At 51.9% G+C, this 19301-nt stretch overlaps 2 protein-coding genes and 1 long non-coding RNA gene across 11 annotated transcripts in view; 1 reads left to right on the forward strand and 2 right to left on the reverse strand.

Annotated features, from left to right (window-relative positions):
* Positions 1–6061, reverse strand: CLEC3B (C-type lectin domain family 3 member B). Its single transcript, XM_086368480.1, has 3 exons — positions 5828–6061; positions 3626–3724; positions 1–524 (listed from the first exon to the last, which is right to left on the reverse strand). Exons 1-3 carry the CDS (start codon positions 5934–5936, stop codon positions 124–126), a joined length of 609 nt encoding a protein of 202 aa, XP_086224606.1. The 5' UTR covers positions 5937–6061; the 3' UTR covers positions 1–123.
* The window catches only part of LOC147348646 (uncharacterized), a 24433-nt gene continuing 10292 nt past the window's right edge, over positions 5161–19301 (forward strand). The window contains exons 1-3 of one of the 6 annotated variants that reach the window (XR_015151797.1): positions 5274–5539; positions 12925–13005; positions 14187–16253. This is a non-coding gene — a long non-coding RNA (uncharacterized LOC147348646). Of the gene's footprint in view, positions 5540–12801; positions 13006–14186; positions 16254–19301 lie in introns of those variants that run through there. The other 5 variants (XR_015151799.1, XR_015151801.1, XR_015151796.1 and 2 more) reach the window with 5 other exon arrangements.
* Positions 17708–19301, reverse strand: part of EXOSC7 (exosome component 7) — a 27263-nt gene continuing 25669 nt past the window's right edge. For all 4 annotated transcript variants that reach the window (XM_086368457.1, XM_086368455.1, XM_086368456.1 and 1 more), the window contains one exon: positions 17708–17950. In XM_086368457.1, coding sequence (XP_086224583.1) covers positions 17846–17950 — 105 coding nt within the window. In that variant the 3' untranslated portion in view covers positions 17708–17845. The remainder of the gene's footprint in view (positions 17951–19301) is intronic.

Genomic DNA, 19301 nt, shown 5'->3' on the forward strand with positions numbered 1-19301 from the left:
CATGGTGCACCCACTTTATTTGCGAAAGGAGGCGCCCAGCGCGCAGGGGGCTGGGACGTCCCCGTGCCCCTCCTCCGGGGCTCAGGATCCCGCGCCCCGGCCCGGCCCGGCCCTCCAGGCCCGCTAGACGATGGCGAACTGGCAGACGTAGGGCAGCTTGTCCCGGCAGCGCTTGTCGAACCACTTGCCGTTGGCTGCGCCGGACAGGGTGGCGCAGTTTTCGACCTTGCCGCCGTCGGGCTGCGCGGTGATCTCCGTCTCCCAGTTCTTGTAAGCGATGTGGCCGCCGGTCATGTCCACCCAGGTGCCCTCGGACGCCATGTCGTTGAAGCCCAGCCAGACTTCAGCCTCGCTGCCCACGCTCTGGCGCAGGTACTCGTACAGGGCGTCGTTCTCGGAGCCCGTCTGCGGGGTACCCAGGGTGCCCCCGCGCGAGATGCAGTCCTCACTCGCCTCGTGGAAGGTCTTCGCTTGGACGAAGGCCAGGAAGCACTTCATGTGCACCTTGGTACCCTTCAGACAGACTGGGAGGGGAGAAGTGGCCGTCACCCCAGGTTCCCCAGCCGAGAGCCCACTGCCAGGGGCCGGCTCAACCCGCTACATCCAGCCCTGTCCAGGGGCTCCAGACCCAGGCCCGATGGCCCTGCTGTGATGGGCTCTGAATCCCAGACCTCGTATTCACAGGGGGTGGAGCTCCTGCTGCTGGGCGTGGGCTCAGCCGCCTCAGCTGAAGACAGAGGGCCCCTCCCTCAAGGACACACCCCTCCCCTGGGTGCCCCATCTAGCGCCCAGGGGAGGAGGGGGTCATCTCTCCCCCAGGCAGGATAATTCTGCCTTTTAGCAGAACTAAAAGGCCCTTTAGGGCCTTTTAGCTTGGAGGCTGCACAGGGAGGGGGCAGAAGCTGGCCTTGGGTACCTCTGCTCAGTCTGCTTCCCACCGCCCCCTTTCACAGCTGGGACCCCAGACTCTCCCTGATGAATGAACCCCATCTCAGAGTGGGCTTCCCAGGGAGCCCCGCCAGAGCCACCCGCTCTGATCTTCCTCCCACCCCACTCTCCCTGAGATTGGGGCCAGGGGACATGCTGACCCAGAGTCCAGACCACACTCCAGGTGCACAGGACCCCAAATCCCTGCCCCAGGGGCCCAGACAGGCTCCCAGCGTCTGCCAACAGCCTCTTCTGGGTCAGTGCTCCTGAGGGCTGGTTGGAGTGGCGACTGGGAGCTCAGAGCTGAGATTGGCCAGCTGCCAGACAGAAGAGATGGCCCAGGCAGTGGGCCAGGAGCTCGCTGTCTCGGGCTCAGAACTCTGAGAAGTCCGAGAGTTCTAAATTTGATTCTGGCCTCAAAGGTTGTAATGAAGGTGTATATTTGGTCTAGTTAGGAATGTAGACTGTTTCTGCTTAGCAGTTTATTCTTTAGCTGGGTTTATAACATAAATATTTAGACAGTTGGAGTGTATGTCTCCGTTTGTCCTCTTGCTGCTGATCCTCAAAATTTTAGGGGTGGGTCTGTACTCCACCACCACCCCCGCCCCTCACTCACCCGCTCACTCTGTTACTCTCACTTAACACATGTCTCTGTGTCCCCGTGAGCACTGGATACTCCTGGAACTCTCAACTCCAGGCCCGGAGCGTCACCGAGGTGTCTTCACTCACAGACACTGTCCCAAGCCGACCAGCCCTGCCACGTGCTCTCGTGCAGTGCCTCCTAGCCAGGCTTCGTTGCCCTTCCAGCCTGGCCCCACACTCTTTCCTTCCTTCTGGGGTCACTGTGAAATGCCACCTAGACCCCCTTGGGGTGAAGGCCTGACCACCCCAGCTGCTGGGAGCGCTCAGCCTCCCTTTGGGGATTGCCTCAGTGGAAGATAGCCCCTCGCCCACAGCATGCCCCTCCCCAGAGCAGCCCCCACTCAGGGACCGGCCCATGAGCCCCCTTGTCCTGACTCAGGACAGCTCTGAAGGGCCCTTCCGAGGTCAGGGCTCCCTCTGCAGTCTCTGGGGCCTTCACTGAGATGCAGGGCACTCTGCCCACTCCTGAGTCCTGTCTCTTCCCTTCTGATCCTGGGTGCTGATCAGGTACTGGTCCTGGGAGGTGCTCCCTTATGAGCCTCCTGCAGGCTCAGCTCCACCTCAGGGCCGCGTCCTGGGAGCCGCACCCACAGCACTAACGTAGTCCTCAGTGAGCGTCAGTCCTCAGTGCCTTGCCATTGTAACTGGCATTTTGTCACTCTGGCCCACTTATGATCCGGTGGGTGCATGCTGGCCCTGCCTAGCTCTGCTCTTGCTCTGCCCTCTGCTTGGAATCCCTCTTTATGTTCCTACACCTGCTTTGAGGGTGCCAGGGAATACACTGATAACGTGAATACATTGAGGCCCCCAGAGCAGGGCCCCCTGGGTCACCTGTGTTTCCTTGTGCGTGGCAGAGGCTTGCTAGTTGGGGACCTCACGTGCGTTTGTTGATTGGGGGAGAGGAAGGGCAGGTGGTGGGAGGGAAGGATTTCTCCCCTAACCCCTCATTCTCTCAACTCTTTGGCTAGGTCAGCAGAGCTCAGGAATGCTTTGTGAGGGGTTCTTGGCAAGGTGATTTGCAGATTGTGGTAAAGGAAAGGGTGATGAGAGGGAGAAGGCCCCCAAGAGGGGGTGTTTGGATCTCTGTATGCTGTGGACTTTGCACAGGGAGGTCCCCATGACATTGCCCACCTCAGAAGGCATGTGGCATCTGGGTGGCATGGTCTTTGCATAAGTGGAGAGCTGAGTCATGAGACCTTAGAGCTTGCCCTGCAAGTCCAGCCCCAGCCCTTCCACTTTACAGATGAGGAAACTGAGGCCCCGAACGGCATTGTGCTCATCTTAAACATTCCCCCATGTGTTAAGTATTACTGATCGTCTGTATTCTGTGTCCTCCAGGGCAAGGTCACGAAGGAGTAGGTGAGTGTGAAGTGTGTGAAAATTGGAGACAATATGAAAGGGACTCGGTGGAGAGAGAGAGCGGGTTGTCCAGGCAGGCTGGCCAGGAAGTGCCAGGGCAGGTGGCTGTGAGCTGACTGTGTCCCCGGGCTCCACAGCTGGGTGTGTTGTCTATCCTGGCTTAGCTGGTTCGTGCAGGGTCAGGAAGACCAAAGCCCACCTTTCCTCACACCCAGCACGCACGGGGCAGGCCGCCTCCATTCCCACCCTAACCTGCACTTGCCAGCCAGGGGATATGGGCAGAACCAGGGCCTCTCTGTCTCAGCTCCCGTCTTTAGAATAGGGATGGTAAATCCTGCCTCAGTGTAGTGATGATGACTGAGAGTGGCTGCGGCAGCGCAGCAGACACACAGGTGTTGAGGCGCATGCCCTACAGGACCATGGGGTCGGCTGAGTGCAGGGTCTCCTGGGGGCTCCAGGGCTCACGCTTCCAGTGGGCGGTAATGGACTCTTGTGGGCGAGTTTGTCCTTTTGGGACATTCCTGCTTCCACACATCAGGGCATCTTCCTGAGGCCTCCTTGAATCTGGTGCCCTGGACTAGGGGAGCCAGCCAGTTCCCTGGTGCTGAGCCAGAGGCTAGAGGCGCATCCCTGACTGCGGGCCCGAGCCCCTGTGTCCAGCACACCCCTGCCTGGAGAGACGGCCAAGTTCACTCACCCGTCTGCAAGGCCTGCTGCTCCTTCAGCAGGGCCACCTCCTGGGCCAGGCTGTCCAGCTGAGTCTTCAGCTCCTCCAGCATCTTCGGACTCACAGCATCTAGAAGGAAGGAAGGAAGTGGGGACAATCCCGTGATGAAGGCAGTAGGGATGGGGGCAGGGCAGGGACCGGAGGGGTGGACCACCGTCAGCCACCAGGGGACAGGGGATGACCCCCTGACCTTGATGTCCTGGCAGACTCTGTCTCTCCCTGTTCCTGCCAGTGGTCATCCAAGTGACTGCTCGTGATTTCCCTTCTGCCGGGGGCCCTCCTTCACTTGTTCTTGCTAACATGAGACCTGTGCTGCATTGTGTAGGAGGGGTCAGATGGGATGGCGACGGGCGGGGTGGGGTGGGGCTGCAGGCAGAGCCTTCAGTGACCGCCCCCCCCACCACCACCACCATCCCAGCTCCAGAGGAGAACAGAGCACAGGAAGCAGGGCCGGGGCCCTGGAGACCTCCCAGGTGTGCTTTCCTGGAGGAACAACACAGACCAGCAGGGCGGGGGCTCCGGCTGCGGAACGGGGAGAGGCAGTCGGGCACACCGCTCTCGCGCTGCCTGCTGTTGTGCGGGCCTCCAGCGCCCTGGGCCTCCGTGGGCACTGCACGGAGACCACATGGAGCCGGGGTGCAAGCGTGACAGCTGGAGCGGGCCAGGGCATTGTCTGGTGTGACCTTCTTGTCCATGTGATGAGGTCTGGGATTTACACGTTGGAATAAATACATACTACATCTTTGGTAAACTTGAGAAATTAGCAACTCTTTTCCACATTCAAAAATTCTGTTATTTGCCTTTGGAACTGGGTATCCTTTACAAAGAACATCCGTGGTGGCAATTTTAGCTAACATTCGTGGACATACCACACATGCCGCGAGTCTTCTTTTTTTTAATGAACATTTTGTAGAAGGTAACACAGCCATATAATTTTTAAAGACCCAAACAGTTCAAAATGTTCAAGTCTCTTTCCCAGTCAATCTGCTCTCAGCTCTCTAGTTTCTCTTCCCAGAGATAATCACTGTTGCTAACTCTTGTGAATCCTTCCAGAAAAGTTCTATGCATATACAAGTAAATATGTATTTTTTTCTTTGAAGTAAATATATATATTTTTATATAAATCCCTTTTTCAAAACAAATGTTACCTAAGTATGCATACTGTTTTGAATTTTTTGTTGTTTACTTTATGAACTGAACCTTGGGGATTATTTCCTGTTGGCACTGGGACCCGTCCATTCTGTGTCTCCTGCCTGTGGGGCTCCATGTTCCTAACGTGCCCTTGCGTACATTGTCCGTGACCCGTGGGCAGCTGTCCATTTACAGTGGAGGCTCTGGGAGGGGCCTGAGGGCAGCTACGCCCCCTGGCCTTGCCTCGTCTGTGCCCTTGGCCCCAGGCCAGCCGTTCGGCTGCCTGCATCAGCATGCTCATCTCCTGGAGGGTGACAGCCCACTGCATTGCCATGGCACTTCACTAGTTTTGTCTCAACACAGCCCGGGGTGACCTCACTGCAGGCAGGGCTCCAAGGGCAGGCCTTGCTGAGGCCAGGGCCACCCAAGGACACCCGGGCCCAGAGGCCGCGGAGGGAGAGCAAAGCCGCCTCCACTGTCCTAGTTCAGCCTTGAACAGTTTCATTTCCTGAAGGCTGTGATGCACCACAGAACTACCAACTGTTCATTTTTCCTTCGCCTGTGCATTACGTTATACCCTGTGTTCCAGACGCCTTACGTGTTTTCTATCGTTAAATCCTCCCAACCAACCCTTTGAGCCAAGGCCCCCATCTCTGTTTCACAGTTGAGAAGCCTGAGGTTCAGAGACAACAAAGTGGAGCCTTGTCAGCCCTCCCGAGAAGAGTCGGATATCTCCAGGCTGCTGAGCCAAAGGTGTGGTTTCTCTTAAAATCTTGCGGTGGTGGGGGAGGAGTGTGTGTCCATTACGGTGATCTGGAAGGTTCTTTCCAATTCTAAGAGCCCGTGACTCTGACAGTTCTGACAGCTGCCCCTGCGGCTGGAGAACTCACCTAGGTCCCAGTTGGTGGGGTGGGGGGGTGGGGGGGGTGTCGAGACTTCACTGATGTTCGCTGGGCTCGTGGAGAAGGGAAGGGAAGGAGAGAACGGAGGGTGAGGGCCAGTCAAGGAGAGAGCTACCAGCTCCCCAACCCACCTCCTTACCTTTCTTGGCATTTGCAGCCTTCTTGGCCTTGGGGGTGGGGGTCTCAGCGGTGACCTGGGTCAGAAGAGAGAAGAGGCAGAGGAGCACGCAGGGCCCCCAGAGCTCCATGCTGCTGCCGCTGCTGCCTGCGGTGGCCTGGGTCAGAGAGCACTGGCCGCTGGGGCCTGAGCTACGTGTCTTAAGGCAGCGGCCACAAGGACCTCTGTCCAGGAAACCCTCCCAAAGTTGGCTGCGGGAGTGCCAAAAAAAAAATCCTGCAAAAAGAGGAAGGCCTGGGAGCCACAAAACCTGGCTGCTGCTCCGGGAACACCCACCCAGCATCCTGGTCCCGCCCTCTGAAACAATCATTGTTTTCTAGGATTCTGAAAAATACATGCTTGTCCTCAGAGCTCACATCTGCTGGGCAGTTACCTCGGGCAGGCGCTGGGTCACGCTTTTTCCTGGCCTCACAGAGGCCTCACACCAGCAATATGAGCCGGGTGCTGGCATTTTCCCATTTTACAGCTGAGGAAACTGAGGCTCAGTGAGGTTAAGGGAGCCTAAGCTACCAGACCTGTTAGAGGCAGCGCCAGTATCTGACCCCAGCCCGGGTACAGAACAGTTATGGAACCGTGTCTCCTTAGGGAGAGAGCTGGGGCTCACTGCCAAATTGTCTGGAGTGTTTGCTGCGATTCTTTTGTAGTTCTGCGTCTGTGTTCTTGATGCATGTTTAAAAATACAAAGAAGACCTTTCTTGACTCACTCTCTGTCACCCATCCTTTCCTGAAGCCGAGGTGACCACGGTGGGAAAGGGGCAGCCTGGTGTCCCAGAGTGGTGTCAGAGATGGAGCAGGGAGGAAAGAATGTCCCCAGGAAGGGGAGCCGGTGTGGGGTGTCAGGACACAACAGGGTGGAAGGGGCACCCCCGGGGGAACAGAGGTCCTCCGTGGAGTGTTGGAGTCCAGGCGAGAAGAAGAGATCTCCGTGGGAGAGCGGGTGGGGGCACATGGGAGAGAGTGGTTACACATCAAGTAAGTGCATTTATTAAAGACCACGGGAGAAAAAAAAAGACCACGGGAGCCAGGTTTCTCATTGTCGGAAAAGGGAGGTACAAATACACAGAGAAAACATAGAGAATGTTTCCTACAGTGTAGGATTGAAATTGGAGCTCTCGGTGTGCAGTTACAGACTTTGACACATGAAGCTGAATCTGCAACTGTCCACGGAAATGTGCGCATCAGTCCCCCAGCTAGATGTCTGGGTGGAGCAGCGGCCCCACCAAAGGCTTGAGCATGCCTGGCATTCAAGCGCCGGCTTCTCAGTACAGCTTTCCACGAAAAGAAACCGCAGCACCTTGGAGCAACGGCTCATTCCAGGGCCGGGGCAGGAAAAGGAGAAACTAAGCCCAGCACAGGTTATTTTGCCAGAACATAAGAAAATGTTTAAAGAAGGATGAGAACGTGGCAGGACACGGAACCAGCTTGAAGGAGCTTCTTAGGGCCCAAATCGGGGACAGTTTGAGCATCAAAACAGTGATGGTAACAGTAAAATAGGAAACCCTGAGCGCATACAGATACAAATAAGTGAATACACTGGAAGTCTGACGAGCAGTGGGATATTTTCATTGTCTCAGATTATCTTCCCACAAAATACTTATTAACTCCAAAGAGGAAAGAGCCCCCTTGCAACGGAGAAGCCTGGCAGACGTCACTTTAATGAAGTGACCGAGGTCAGCGTCGTCAGTAACGGACCCGACAGAGAGCCTGCAGCCCCCGAGCACCTGATGGGCGTTGGGGAGTCTCCTGCCGAGGGCACAGCGCACAAGCCCAACCAAGGGGCTCTCTCCACAGCAACTGCCCAGCAGTCTTCAGGACTGTCCAGGACACATCTGAGGACACGAAGGAGGTCGCAGACACAGAACGGCGAACGCGCTGTGCACTGGACCAGACCCTCCTGCTCTCTGGACGCCCCTGGGACGGGGTGAGGAGCATGTGGCAAGGATGGTCCGTCGTGATGACGGAAGAGAGGGGCCTCGGCCGCAGGGACCACGCACTAGAGCAGGAGGCGGTGATAGGGCATCAGGTCAACGATTCCCTCGGAAATGGCTCAGGGGAAAAACATTCTCTGTGCTGTAGTTGCAGATTTTGTGTGAGCTTTAGATGGTTCCACAAGAAAAAGCAGCCCTGTGTAACTCTTTTCTTGCAGGGACCCCCACCTTGCTCCATCTGATCTGGGCAGGGACGTGTCTGCAGCCTGCTGGGCCAGGCCCCACCCTGCAGTCCCCCAGCTCCGAAGCCTGGGGCGGACAGCAGGAGCTCTGTGCACCCGGCCCTTCCTGTCCTGGCTGGCCCTCACGTTCTCAGAGTGCAAGGGGGCTTTATATTCTCAGCTGGGCCCTCAGTGGAATGTTAAGGACCAAAGATTAAGCAACCTGCCAGGGAGTCTTGCTTCCTGGAACTCTGGGTGGGTAGCACACGGCAAGAGAAATTATGGTTCTTTTTCTTTTTAAAACTCCATTGCATTCCTGATTTTCTCTCCTCGGCTCTTGGGCAGCAGGGAAACGGGAGGAGTCTGTTTCCGAGTACAAGGTCAGGACAGGCCCGATTATGGAGGCCGTGCCCTGGGTAGGCTGGGGAGGAGGTCCTAGAGGAGCCACTCAGAAGCCTAGAACACTCTGCTCTGGGGCTTATCCTGCAGGAGCCACATGGGAGCCAGGCTGCATCCGACCTGCCTGGGACTGTTCTCAGCCGGCCAGTCCCTCGGTCACTGCACCACGTGCCCCTGCCATTGTGCGGCCCTGGGGGTGCGAGGCACCCTCTATGCCAGCAGGGCTGCGGTGGCCTCTCCAGAGGCAAGTGGCCCACCGTCCCTCAATCTCTGAGCTAGAAAGCTGAGTGGAAGAGGCTGCCTGCTTTAACCACCTCTCGATATGTGATGTCCTTTCCCATTGATCTCCATGTGTTTGCTTAAAGCCTTCCTGGAACAAGCAGCTCATTACTCTACAAAATAGCTGGTTCCATCATTAGATGCTTGGCTTGTTATAAAGTCCTCCTGTGGTGAGGCAGTTCCCTGGTTCACCAGAACAGGCATTTAAGGGGCCAGCAAATGTCAGCAATATACAGCCTTGACATACTCCTTTCCCGATTTGGAACCAGTCACCTTGCTTATTTAACTTATATGCAGAGTACATCATGCGAAATGCCAGGCTGGATGAACCACAGGCTGGAATCAAGATTTCCGGGAGAAATATCAATAACCTCAGATACACAGATGACACCACCCTTATGGCAGAAAGCAAAGAAGAACTAAAGAGCCTCTTGAGGAAAGTGAAAGAGGAGAGTGAAAAGGCTGGCTTAAAACTCAACATTCAGAAAATTAAGATCATGGCATCCAGTCCCATCACTTCATGGCAAATAGATGGGGAAACAATGGAAACAGTGACAGACTTTATTTTCGTGGGCTCCAAAATCATTGCAGATGGGTGACTGCAGGCATGAAATTAAAAGACACTTGCTCCTTGGAAGAAAAGGTATGACCAATCTAGACAGCATATTAAAAAGCTGAGATGTTACTTTCCTGACAAAGGTCTGTATAGTCAAAGCTGTGGTTTTTACAGTAGTCATGTATGGATATGAGAGTTGGACCATAAAGAAAGGTGAGCGCTGAAAAATCAATGCTTTTGAACTGTGGTGTTAGAGAAGATTCTTGAGAGTCCCTTGGACTGCAAGGAGATCCAACCAGTCCATCCTAAAGGAAATCAGTCCTGAATATTTACTGGAAGGACTGATGCTGAAGCTGAAACTCCAATAGTTTGGCCACCTGATGTGAAGAACTAACTCATTGGAAAAGACCCTGATGCTGGGAAGGATTGAAGGCAGGAGGAGAAGGGGATGACAGAGGATGAAATGGTTCGATGGCATCCCTGACTCAATGGACATGAGTTTGAGTAAACTCTGGGAGTTGGTGATGGACAGGGAGGCCTGGCGTGCTGCAGCCCATGGGGTCACAAAGAGTCAGACTCAACTGAGCGACTGAACTGAAATGTTGGCACCTGGCCTTCCTGTCCCTCTTTGATTGTCTCTTCTTGGTCCTTCCCCTCTTCCTCCCAACTTTCCTTCTAAGATATGGTTCCTGGACTTTGTTTTTATCTTCTTGAAAGCATCTTTGGATAAATTCTGCTTGCCACCGTCCTCCCTGTGTTTGTGTTTGTGCGTGTTCTCAGGGAGTCTGCTGTGGACAGGGGCCTGTGTCTCCTGTGTTCAGAATGGACACGCCATTCAGAAAGGCACCCTTTGTAGACACAGCACACCTCATTTGCTGCCCACATTGGGCTTAGGGCCGTTAACCCCCTGGGTCCTCTTGTCCAGGCCTAGTTTTCCCGGCCCCATTTCAGCCCCCTGCAGTGGACTCACCACCAGCCCTGGTGGGGCCTGGGGAGTTCACCCTCCCAGCATAAAAGACCTTCTCCTGCACCATCCCCGAGACCTCTACCAGCCGGAAGGGCACCAAGCAGGGGGCGCTTCAGCCAGGAGATACATGCGGGGTTACTGTTCACAAGTGAAAGCCAAGGTCTGTGCGCTCACACCCCACCCTCCGGGCCCAGTCTCCTCCCGTCAGTTTCCCCGTGCAAAGAATCATTTTGGCAGCAAAGCCAGAGGCAGAAAAATCTGAAGAGGGCCCGAAAGGCACATTTCAGTTTTGTTCTCTCCCTCCCGAGCTGCCGGAGATCTGAGTTATAAAACAAGCGCTTGCACCCCACCCACGTCGTGCAGGATGAAAACATCCCCCACCCCCACCCTCGTCGCGCACAGATGTTTCCTCTTGGCTCCGCTGGCCCTGGTCAACAGAAACGTGCCCTGCCTGCGGAGCAGAGAACTTTCCACACTCTGTTCAAAGGTAAGAACATCCAGGCTGCACATCTCCAAGAATACTGCAAGGGCCAAAGACCAGCATCCTGTTACATGGTCTCATGACCCTCATTAGGAAAGGCACTTGGTCCTTTTTGAAGCTTTTGTTGGCCTGGTTCTGTCATTCATGCAGCGAGTACTGCCTCTGCCCCCGTGTGCCAGGCCCTCGGGCACACACAGCGCGGGAGGCGGTGCACCATCTGCCCAGGTTCTCGGCTCCGTGAGGCCACATTTCTGGTTTTGTCCCTAAAGGTCAGCAGTACCCTAGCGGAAAGAGAACTGGGAGCCTTGGATTCTAAGCGGAGCTCAGACATCCAGCACTTGGGTCTTCTGGGGCAAGTTATTCCAGATCCAGATATCTCTTTCATAAAACAGGGTAATAATCTCTACCCTGCCTACACAATGGGATTAAAAAAAAAAACTTTTTACTTTATATTGGAGTATCGTCGGTTAACAGTGTTGTGATAGTTTCTGGGTCTCATGTATCCATTATACATATATACATGTATCCATTCTCCCCCAAGCTCTCCTCTCATCCAGGCTGCCACATAGCATTGAGCAGAATTTCATGTTATACAGCAGGTCCTTTTGGTTATCCGCTTTGAATACAGCAATGTGTACGTGTCCATTCCAAACTCCCTATCTCTAGCCCCCATTCTTCCCGTCCCCCAACCACGAGTGTGTCGTCTAAGCCTATGAGTCTGTCTCTTCTCTAAGCTCATTTGTGTCATTTCTTTGTAGACTTCGCATATAAGGGATGTCGTCCAGTACATCTCTGCACAGTGGAACCCTGGGTGTGGGGTGGCCGGGCCGCCTGTAACGGTGTGGGAGGCTGGAGGACGGGGCTGAGACGCTGCACAGCCCTCAGGGCTCCTCGGCCTCCGTCCGCTGCCTTCCTCCTCCCACCCCAGGGCTGAGACACTAAATGACCTGACCTGTAAATCTGGGAGGAGTCAGTCTTGCATGTGCAGCCCAGTTCTGCACTTGCCTGATGTCTTCAGCTGTTAACAGCTCACGCAGGAATGGAAAATCTGATTAGCTGTGTAGGATAGAATTGATGGGCATCTACCTTTTTGACACCTTTTTCCCAACCCTCCACAAATGGCCTTAAAATTCAACAAATATAAACCCAGTTGTGCGTTTAGGGATCCTAAAAATTTCACATTATTACACTAGCCATGCACAACCTCTCTAAGTTTTGCTGCTTTCTCTTTTCCCTCATAGAACCCCTCTCTGTGTTCCAGGTCTGATCTTTAGCCCGTGTCCAGAGTCTGTGGGTCCCGAGGAAAGAAATGGGCTGGTGGCAGATTGCTCCCATCCAAAGCTCTGCCTCCTCTGGAATTTTTCAGAGAACAAGCTTTTTTTTCATTGATTTTCTCTGTTGATTTTCTGTTTTCAATTTCATTGACATCTATATTGCTATGTTGATTTTTTATAATTTCTCTCTCTCTGCTGACTTTGGATTTAATTTGCTCTTCTTTTTCTAATTTCCTAAGGTGTGAGCTTAGATGATTGGTTTTAGATCTTTTGTTTTTCCTAATGATTTAAATTTCCTTCTAAGCACTGCTTTTGCTTAGCACTCCTGGTACACAGAGAGGGGTTCTATGAGGGAATAGAGAAAGCAGCAAAACTTAGAGAGGTTGTGCATGGCTAGTATAATAATGTGAAATTTTTAGGATCCCTAAATGCACATCCATCCCACAAATTTGATAAGTAGTGTTTTTATTTTCATTTAGTTCAAAATATGAGATTTCATTTGAGATTTTTTTCTTTGACCCAAGTATTACTTAAAACTGTGCTGTTTAATCTCCAAGTGTGTGTGTGGTTTCCAGCTATCTTTCTGTGATTGACTTATAGTATAATTCTATCGTGGTCTGGGAGCAGGTCACTGTGATTTCTGTTCTATTAGACTTGTTAAGGTGCATTTTATGGTTCAGAATGTGGTCTGTCTGCATGAAATGTTTCCAAGAGAGCTTGAGACAAATGTGTGTCCAGCTGTTGATGGATAAAGCAGTCTGTGGGTGCTAAGTCCCTTCAGTAGTGTCCGACTCTTTGCGACACTATGGACTGTCTTTGCAACCCACCAGGCCCTTCTGTCCATGAGATTCCTTCAGGCAAGAATACTGAAGTGGGTTGCCGTGCCTTCCTCCAGCGGAATCTTCCCCACCCAGGGATCGAACTCCCATCTCTTATGTCTTCTGCGTTGGCAGGTGGGTTCTTTACCACTAGTACTACCTGGGAAGCCCAGAAGCAGTCTGCAGATGTCCGTTATATCCGCATTGATGCTGTTGGTGAGTCCAAACACATCCTTACCAATTTCCCGCCTGCTCCATCTGTTCATCTCTGACAGAGCCATGTTGAATTCTCCAGTTATGATAGTGGATTCGTGTATTCCTCCTTGCTGTTCTGTCAAAGATTTTTACCTCATGTATTTTAATGCTGTGTTGTTAGGCATATACACGTTACAGATTTTTATGTCTTCTTGGATTTTTATGTCTTTTTATTTTTATGTCTTTATCATTATGTAATGTTCCTCTTTATTCCTGATAACTTTCCTTGCTCTGAAGTCTCCTCTGTCTGAAATTAATATAGCTACTGTAGCTTTGTTTTGATGAATGTTACCATGGTTTATCTTTCTTCCTCCATTTACTTTTATTCTATATGTGTCTCCTGTTTAAAGTGAGCTTCACGGAGCTTTATTGATTTTTCTGGACTTGCCTGCGGGCCTCCCCACTTTGGGGAGCAGTGGTTGCCTTGGGTCCTGACTTATCTTCCAGCTCTGAGGAGGCCTGCTGCTCTTCCAGCCTGTTCAGTTCTGCCTCCTCCTCCTCATTTACTCCAGGGGCCAGTGAGGCCCAACTTCAGGGGCCGTCCCAGCAGTGAGTTAAGAAAACTTCAGATGTCTGTGCCAGGACATTAGGCCCCGCCAAGCCCTGACCCTGGTCCAGCGAGGCCCAGCTTCAGCGGCCATCCCAGCAGTGAGTTAGGAAAACTTCAGATGTCCGTGCCAGGACATTAGGCCGCTGCCCAGCCCTGACCCTGGCCCAGTGAGGCCCAGTTTCAGGGGCTGTCCCAGCAGTGAGTTAGGAAAACTTCAGATGTCTGTGCCAGGACATTAGGCCGCTGCCCAGCCCTGACCCTGGCCCAGCACCCTCTGAGCCACTCCCAGCTCTGTTTCCTTGGTACCTGCCAAGCAGGTCTTGCAACTATTTTGATGAGTCATGTCTTTCTTCCCAGGGCAGGGCCTGTGTTTCCCTGCTCAGGCTGGGCTGTCATCAGTCCCTAGTTATGGGCCTGGAGCCAAGGAGGGAAGGTGTTATCACTTTATGAGAAATCTGCCTCAAGTATGGTGCCTGTGTGGAAACTGGTATAGTGTTTCTCTGGGGAACGCTTCTCTAAGGGTGGGAGTTTCTTCTGCCTGCCCAAAGCGTCCAGAGGAATATGAGGGACCAAGATGCTGTCTTTCTCGCAGGTCAGAGTCCCTTTCTTTCCTGACCGAAGCCCTGTCTCTGACAGAGGACCCTGCCAAGGGTATTCCTTTAGTTTCCTGCGCCGCTCGGCCATTCTCGCACAAGCACCGATACTGGGATGAACTTCTGTTTTTACTCTTTGGTGACGTTTCCAGAACTCAATTATTAGGTCAACGGGCATGAAATTTTTAAGACTGTTAATACACACTGCCGGACTATCTTCAAAAAATATTGAATAGCATAGATTTACACTCAACCGGCAGTTATAAGATTGCCGGGAGAAATATCAATAACCTCAGATATGCAGATGACACCACCCTTATGGCAGAAAGTGCAGAGGAACTAAAAAGCCTCTTGATGAAAGTGAAGGAGGAGTGAGAAAGTTGGCTTAAAGCTCAACGTTCAGAAAACTAAGATCATGGCATCTGGTCCCATCACTTCATGGCAAATAGATGGGGAAACAGTGGAAACAGTGCCAGACTTTATTTTTTTGGGCTCCAAAATCACTGCAGATGGTGATTGCAGCCATGAAATTAAAAGATGCTTACTCCTTGGAAGGAAAGTTATGACCAACCTAGACAGCATATTCAAAAGCAGAGACATTACTTTACCAACAAAGGTCCATCTAGTCAAGGCTATGGTTTTTCCAGTGGTCATGTATGGATGTGAGAGTTGGACTGTGAAGAAAGCTGAGTGTCGAAGAATTGATGCTTTTGAACTGTGGTGTTGGAGAAGACTCTTGAGAGTCCCTTGGACTGCAAGGAGATCCAACCAGTCCATTCTGAAGATCAGTCCTGGGTGTTCTTTGGAAGGAATGATCCTAAAGCTGAAACTCCACTACTTTGGCCACCTCATGTGAAGAGTTGACTCATTGGAAAAGACTCTGATGCTGGGAAGGATTGGGGGCAGGAGGAGAAGGGGACAACAGAGGATGAGATGGCTGGATGGCATCACTAACTCAATGGACGTGAGTCTGAGTGAACTCCGGGAGTTGGTGATGGACAGGGAGGCCTGGCATGCTGCAATTCATGGGGTCGCAAAGCGTCGGACACAACTGAGCGACTGAACTGAACTGGCAGTTATATGGGAGACCACTGCCTTTACTGAGCAAAACGCAAACTGCTGTCAATTTTCGAAATTCATGTGCTTTGTAGACTTGAATTTACACAATTTGAGAAACCAAGGAATCAGAGAAACAATAAAAGCAATTAGAATATTCTGTAACACTCCATTCCTTCCATGCCCACCCTCACTGAGCCCCCCGCCCACAGGCTCCCGATTGCCTTCTGGCTGATTTTAGTTCTTCTCCCCAACACTGATTTAATGGCCACTAAAGACAGGTCTAGTTCTGGATGAAGTAGTGGATTTCTCTGGGACAATATTTTCCCGAGTCTTTGCCAGTCTCTGCCTTCAGTTCTCTTTCCTTATTCTGAGAGCTGTAGTAATCAGACAATTCCAGGAAAGCCTCTCTGCGAGAGACCCTGCTCACTTTGTATTTTGTTTCATTTGTGATGGACGCTTCTTCCATGTAGGGTGGCCCTCAAGGAAAGGTATGGATGGGGCGGTAGAGACAGATGCTGACATCTGCTTCTCGGCCTAATCTGCACTGGAAGTGCTCCGCCAGCAGGCCCAGGCGGCTAGCTGTAGCGCAGCTGGACTGGGAAAGCCTCACCTGTCTGTCAGAACTCTCCGATGTCTTTAATCATCGAAACTGAAGGCTTCTCAACTGTGTTCACGTTCTGGTTGCAGCTGCGCAGCCCCACTGTTAATGCTCCATCACGGGCAGCCAACCAGCGCCAGAGGAAGAGGAACAGGCCGATCGCCACCTCGCTGGCAGCACTGTGGTGGCACCCATGAGGACTCTCACTGGAAAAAAGCAAAAGAAGAAAGCCCCGGCTGTTCTGTCCACATGGCAGCAGCTCCAAGTCTAGGCAGCCGCTTCTCTCCACTGGGCACACCTGGCCAGGCCGGGAGGAGGTGCCCATGCCAGGACCTCTGCAGTCAGTCTGCAAGGGCTTCAGCTCACATTATGTTCTTTCCATCTGGCAATAAAAATTCCTAACTCCTTACCCTGTTTGTTTAATGAAATGCAGTGAGTAAATGCCAGGCTGAAACACTCTCCTTCATGAATCAGCTCCTTCCCCAGGGCTCTCTTGAAGATCCATTGGGGAGTTTCAATTCCCCGGGGAAAAGGAATACAAAGACTGCTTCAACCCATGAATAGACGAATAATTCCAACACGCTGTCCTGTGAGTAGAACACAGGCTCATAGAAAGCATGTTCTGATGGCCAGAAGAATGGCCCCCCCTTCTGTCCCAAGAGTATGAAGGCAGGCTGAGGAATCAAATGACAACATCTCTAAAGCAGCCTCCTTAATACTGATAAAACATGGAAATCTTACAAAACACCAGGGAGTGGTTATAAAACATGAAGCAATTTCCAAACAAGAGTGATAAGAAAGGCTGGCTACGGACCAGACCCTAGGGGAGCTTGGCTGGGATCTCTTAAAGGGCAAGAAGCAAGAACTGGGCTTCCCCAAAACTCGGGAAGGCTCACCAGCCAGGCAGAAGCCCTGGGTTGGTACCCAGGGCAGAATGCCTTCTCCATCTTCTCAACCAGGAGGCCCCCAAATGCACGAGTTGCATTTATATTGTGTGTGAGTCTCATCTTGAAAGCTCTAAAGGGGAGAAAATTGACAATATATATATATCATAAGCAGATGGTGATTGCAGCCATGAAATTAAAAGATGCTTACTCCTTGGAAGGAAAGTTACGACCAACCTAGATAGCATATTCAAAAGCAGAGACATTACTTTGCCAACAAAGGTCCGTCTAGTCAAGGCTATGGTTTTTCCTGTGGTCATGTATGGATGTGAGAGTTGGACTGTGAAGAAGGCTGAGCGCCGAAGAATTGATGCTTTTAAACGGTGGTGTTGGAGAAGACTCTTGAGAGTCCCTTGGACTGCAAAGAGATCCAACCAGTCCATCCTAAAGGAGATCAGTCCTGAATATTCATTGGAAGGACTGATGTTGAAGCTGAAACTCCAATACTTTGGCCACCTGATGCGAAGAGCTGACTCATTGGAAACGACCCTGATGCTGGGAAAGATTGAGGGCAGGAGAAGGGCACGACAGAGGATGAGATGGTTGGATGGCATCACTGACTCAATGGACATGGGTTTGGATTAACTCTGGGAGTTGGTGATGGACAGGGAGGCCTGGTGTGCTGCAGTTCGTGGGGTCGAAAAGAGTCAGATACGACTGAGCGACTGAACTGATACTGATATCATAAGCATGTCCTTTGAACTATTTTTCTGCTAGGTCTTATTTTAGTGTGTGTGTTTGTTGTTCTGATCTCCTGCAGCAGGAGACAAGTCTCCCTGGGGAGGCCCGGGACCAGAGTCCTCCACTGGAGCAGGTCTCTGGACTTAGCTGTCATTCCCTAGATAAGGGTCATTTGTGGCAGAGCCACAAATGGCACCCTGGTGTACAGCTGAAGAAGTCAAGCCACACCACACACGAGACCAGAAAATAGACTTTAATTTTACATGTACAAATGTTGCTTTAAATTCACAGCAGTTAAGAAAACAATGTATACAAACTTCAGCTTCCAGGGAAAAGGAGAAGACGAACGTTCGGCAGTTGGAGGCTGCTGTGCACATCAGCCCAGGAATCCGACTTTCTGTCTCTTGGGCCCCAGGCTCTCCTCCTTGTGTAGAATACTCTGCAGGGAGGCATGCAGCACCTTGCCCACGCGCTTGCCAGTCTGCAGGATGGAGAAGGGCAGACAGAAGAGGGCATACGCCCGCCCATGAGGCACACGTACTCTGACCGAGAGAAGCATCCCTGCCAATTAGCCATTCCAAAGCTGCACACATTCCATCGGCCTTGCAGGACTTTCATTCAATATAAAAACCCCAGGGAGTTCCTGAATGCTGAGAGTCTGCACTCCCAACGCAGGGGGCTCAAGTTTGATCCCTGGACAGGGAACTATAGATCCCACTTGCCACCATGAAAGATCCTGCATGCTGCAACTAAGACCAGGTGCTGCCAAAAAAAAAAAGATAAATAAAAAAACCAACCCTCCAAACCCCAACACCACAGCAGTTAACATTCTGGGAAAGCCTCTATTCTGAGAAAGGGGAAAAAGAAAAAGGAAAAGCCAACCCCCAAGCAGCAAGCAGAAAGGAACAAAAGCTGCCTTGGTCCTTAGCTGCTGCCACCAGAAGCAGCAGAACAGTCAACCCAGTCAGAACTTGGTTACCGCCACTGCGTGGCAGAGAGAAGGCATGGGGAGACCACGGGGAATCCAGAATCTGTCTGATGAAGGAACAGATGGTGCTGGGAACCCTTTTTAACAAGCAGTGTCTAATCTGCCTGCCACCAAAGGAGATCTGCTCAGATAGGACCAAAGTCAATACCTGAATAGAGTCTTTGATGTTACTGCCATGCAGAGATGCTAAAAGCATAAATTGCTGGGATCAAGACATGTCAAGAGGTCAGACAACCCCACAGATTTCCTAATTAGCCCCCTACACAGGGGACAGAAGGGGGTCTTGACAAAAAAATCCCAACTATATAAAAATCTTTCTTTATGCAACTGTTTTTGGGTCACATGAATCATTTCAAGAATATTATGAACCGACTACAAGTTTCCCCTTCAAGCCTTCCACGTTCCCATACCAGCTTTAGTTCACTTGTGCTACTGCTTCCGTTCCCATCAATGTCAGGGAGAAAGACACCCAGGCCACGGCCCCACCCCAGTCCTCCCAGTCATTGGTGGTCTCTCCCCAGGGCTGTGTGCCTTTTCCCCTGACCCCAGACTATAACAAGGGATGAGACCCCAGGTGTCACAAAAACTCATATGAAGAGAAGAGCTTAGTCTAAAGACTGGGAAGGGATAGAGTCTATGAAATCCGAAGTCAGGATTAAGGTCCAAAGTGACTTTGAAAAGACTTTTATCGCAACATTAAAAAAAGGAAAAAATGTCCAAGTAGGGGACACTGACCAGGGAAACTGATTATTCATATGAATGAAGGCAGGGAGAGAACAGGAAATGAGACAAACAGGTCACCAGGACATGCGAGATCTGGACCTGGCCTTGCAGGAGAGGTTAC

Source organism: Bos grunniens, chromosome 22 (assembly GCF_055505025.1).
Source record: "Bos grunniens cultivar Pamir isolate PY7600 chromosome 22, Bosgru_T2T1.0, whole genome shotgun sequence".
Taxonomy (NCBI): domain Eukaryota; kingdom Metazoa; phylum Chordata; class Mammalia; order Artiodactyla; family Bovidae; genus Bos; species Bos grunniens.

Coding starts and splice junctions, on each gene's coding strand:
- CLEC3B (XM_086368480.1), bottom strand. CDS start 5,936: ATGGAGCTCTGGGGGCCCTGCGTGCTCCTCTGCCTCTTCTCTCTTCTG. Junction 3,725..5,827: donor GGCTGCAAATGCCAAGAAAG/GTAAGGAGGTGG, acceptor CCTTCCTTCTAG/ATGCTGTGAGTCCGAAGATG. Junction 525..3,625: donor GCAGCAGGCCTTGCAGACGG/GTGAGTGAACTT, acceptor CTCCCCTCCCAG/TCTGTCTGAAGGGTACCAAG.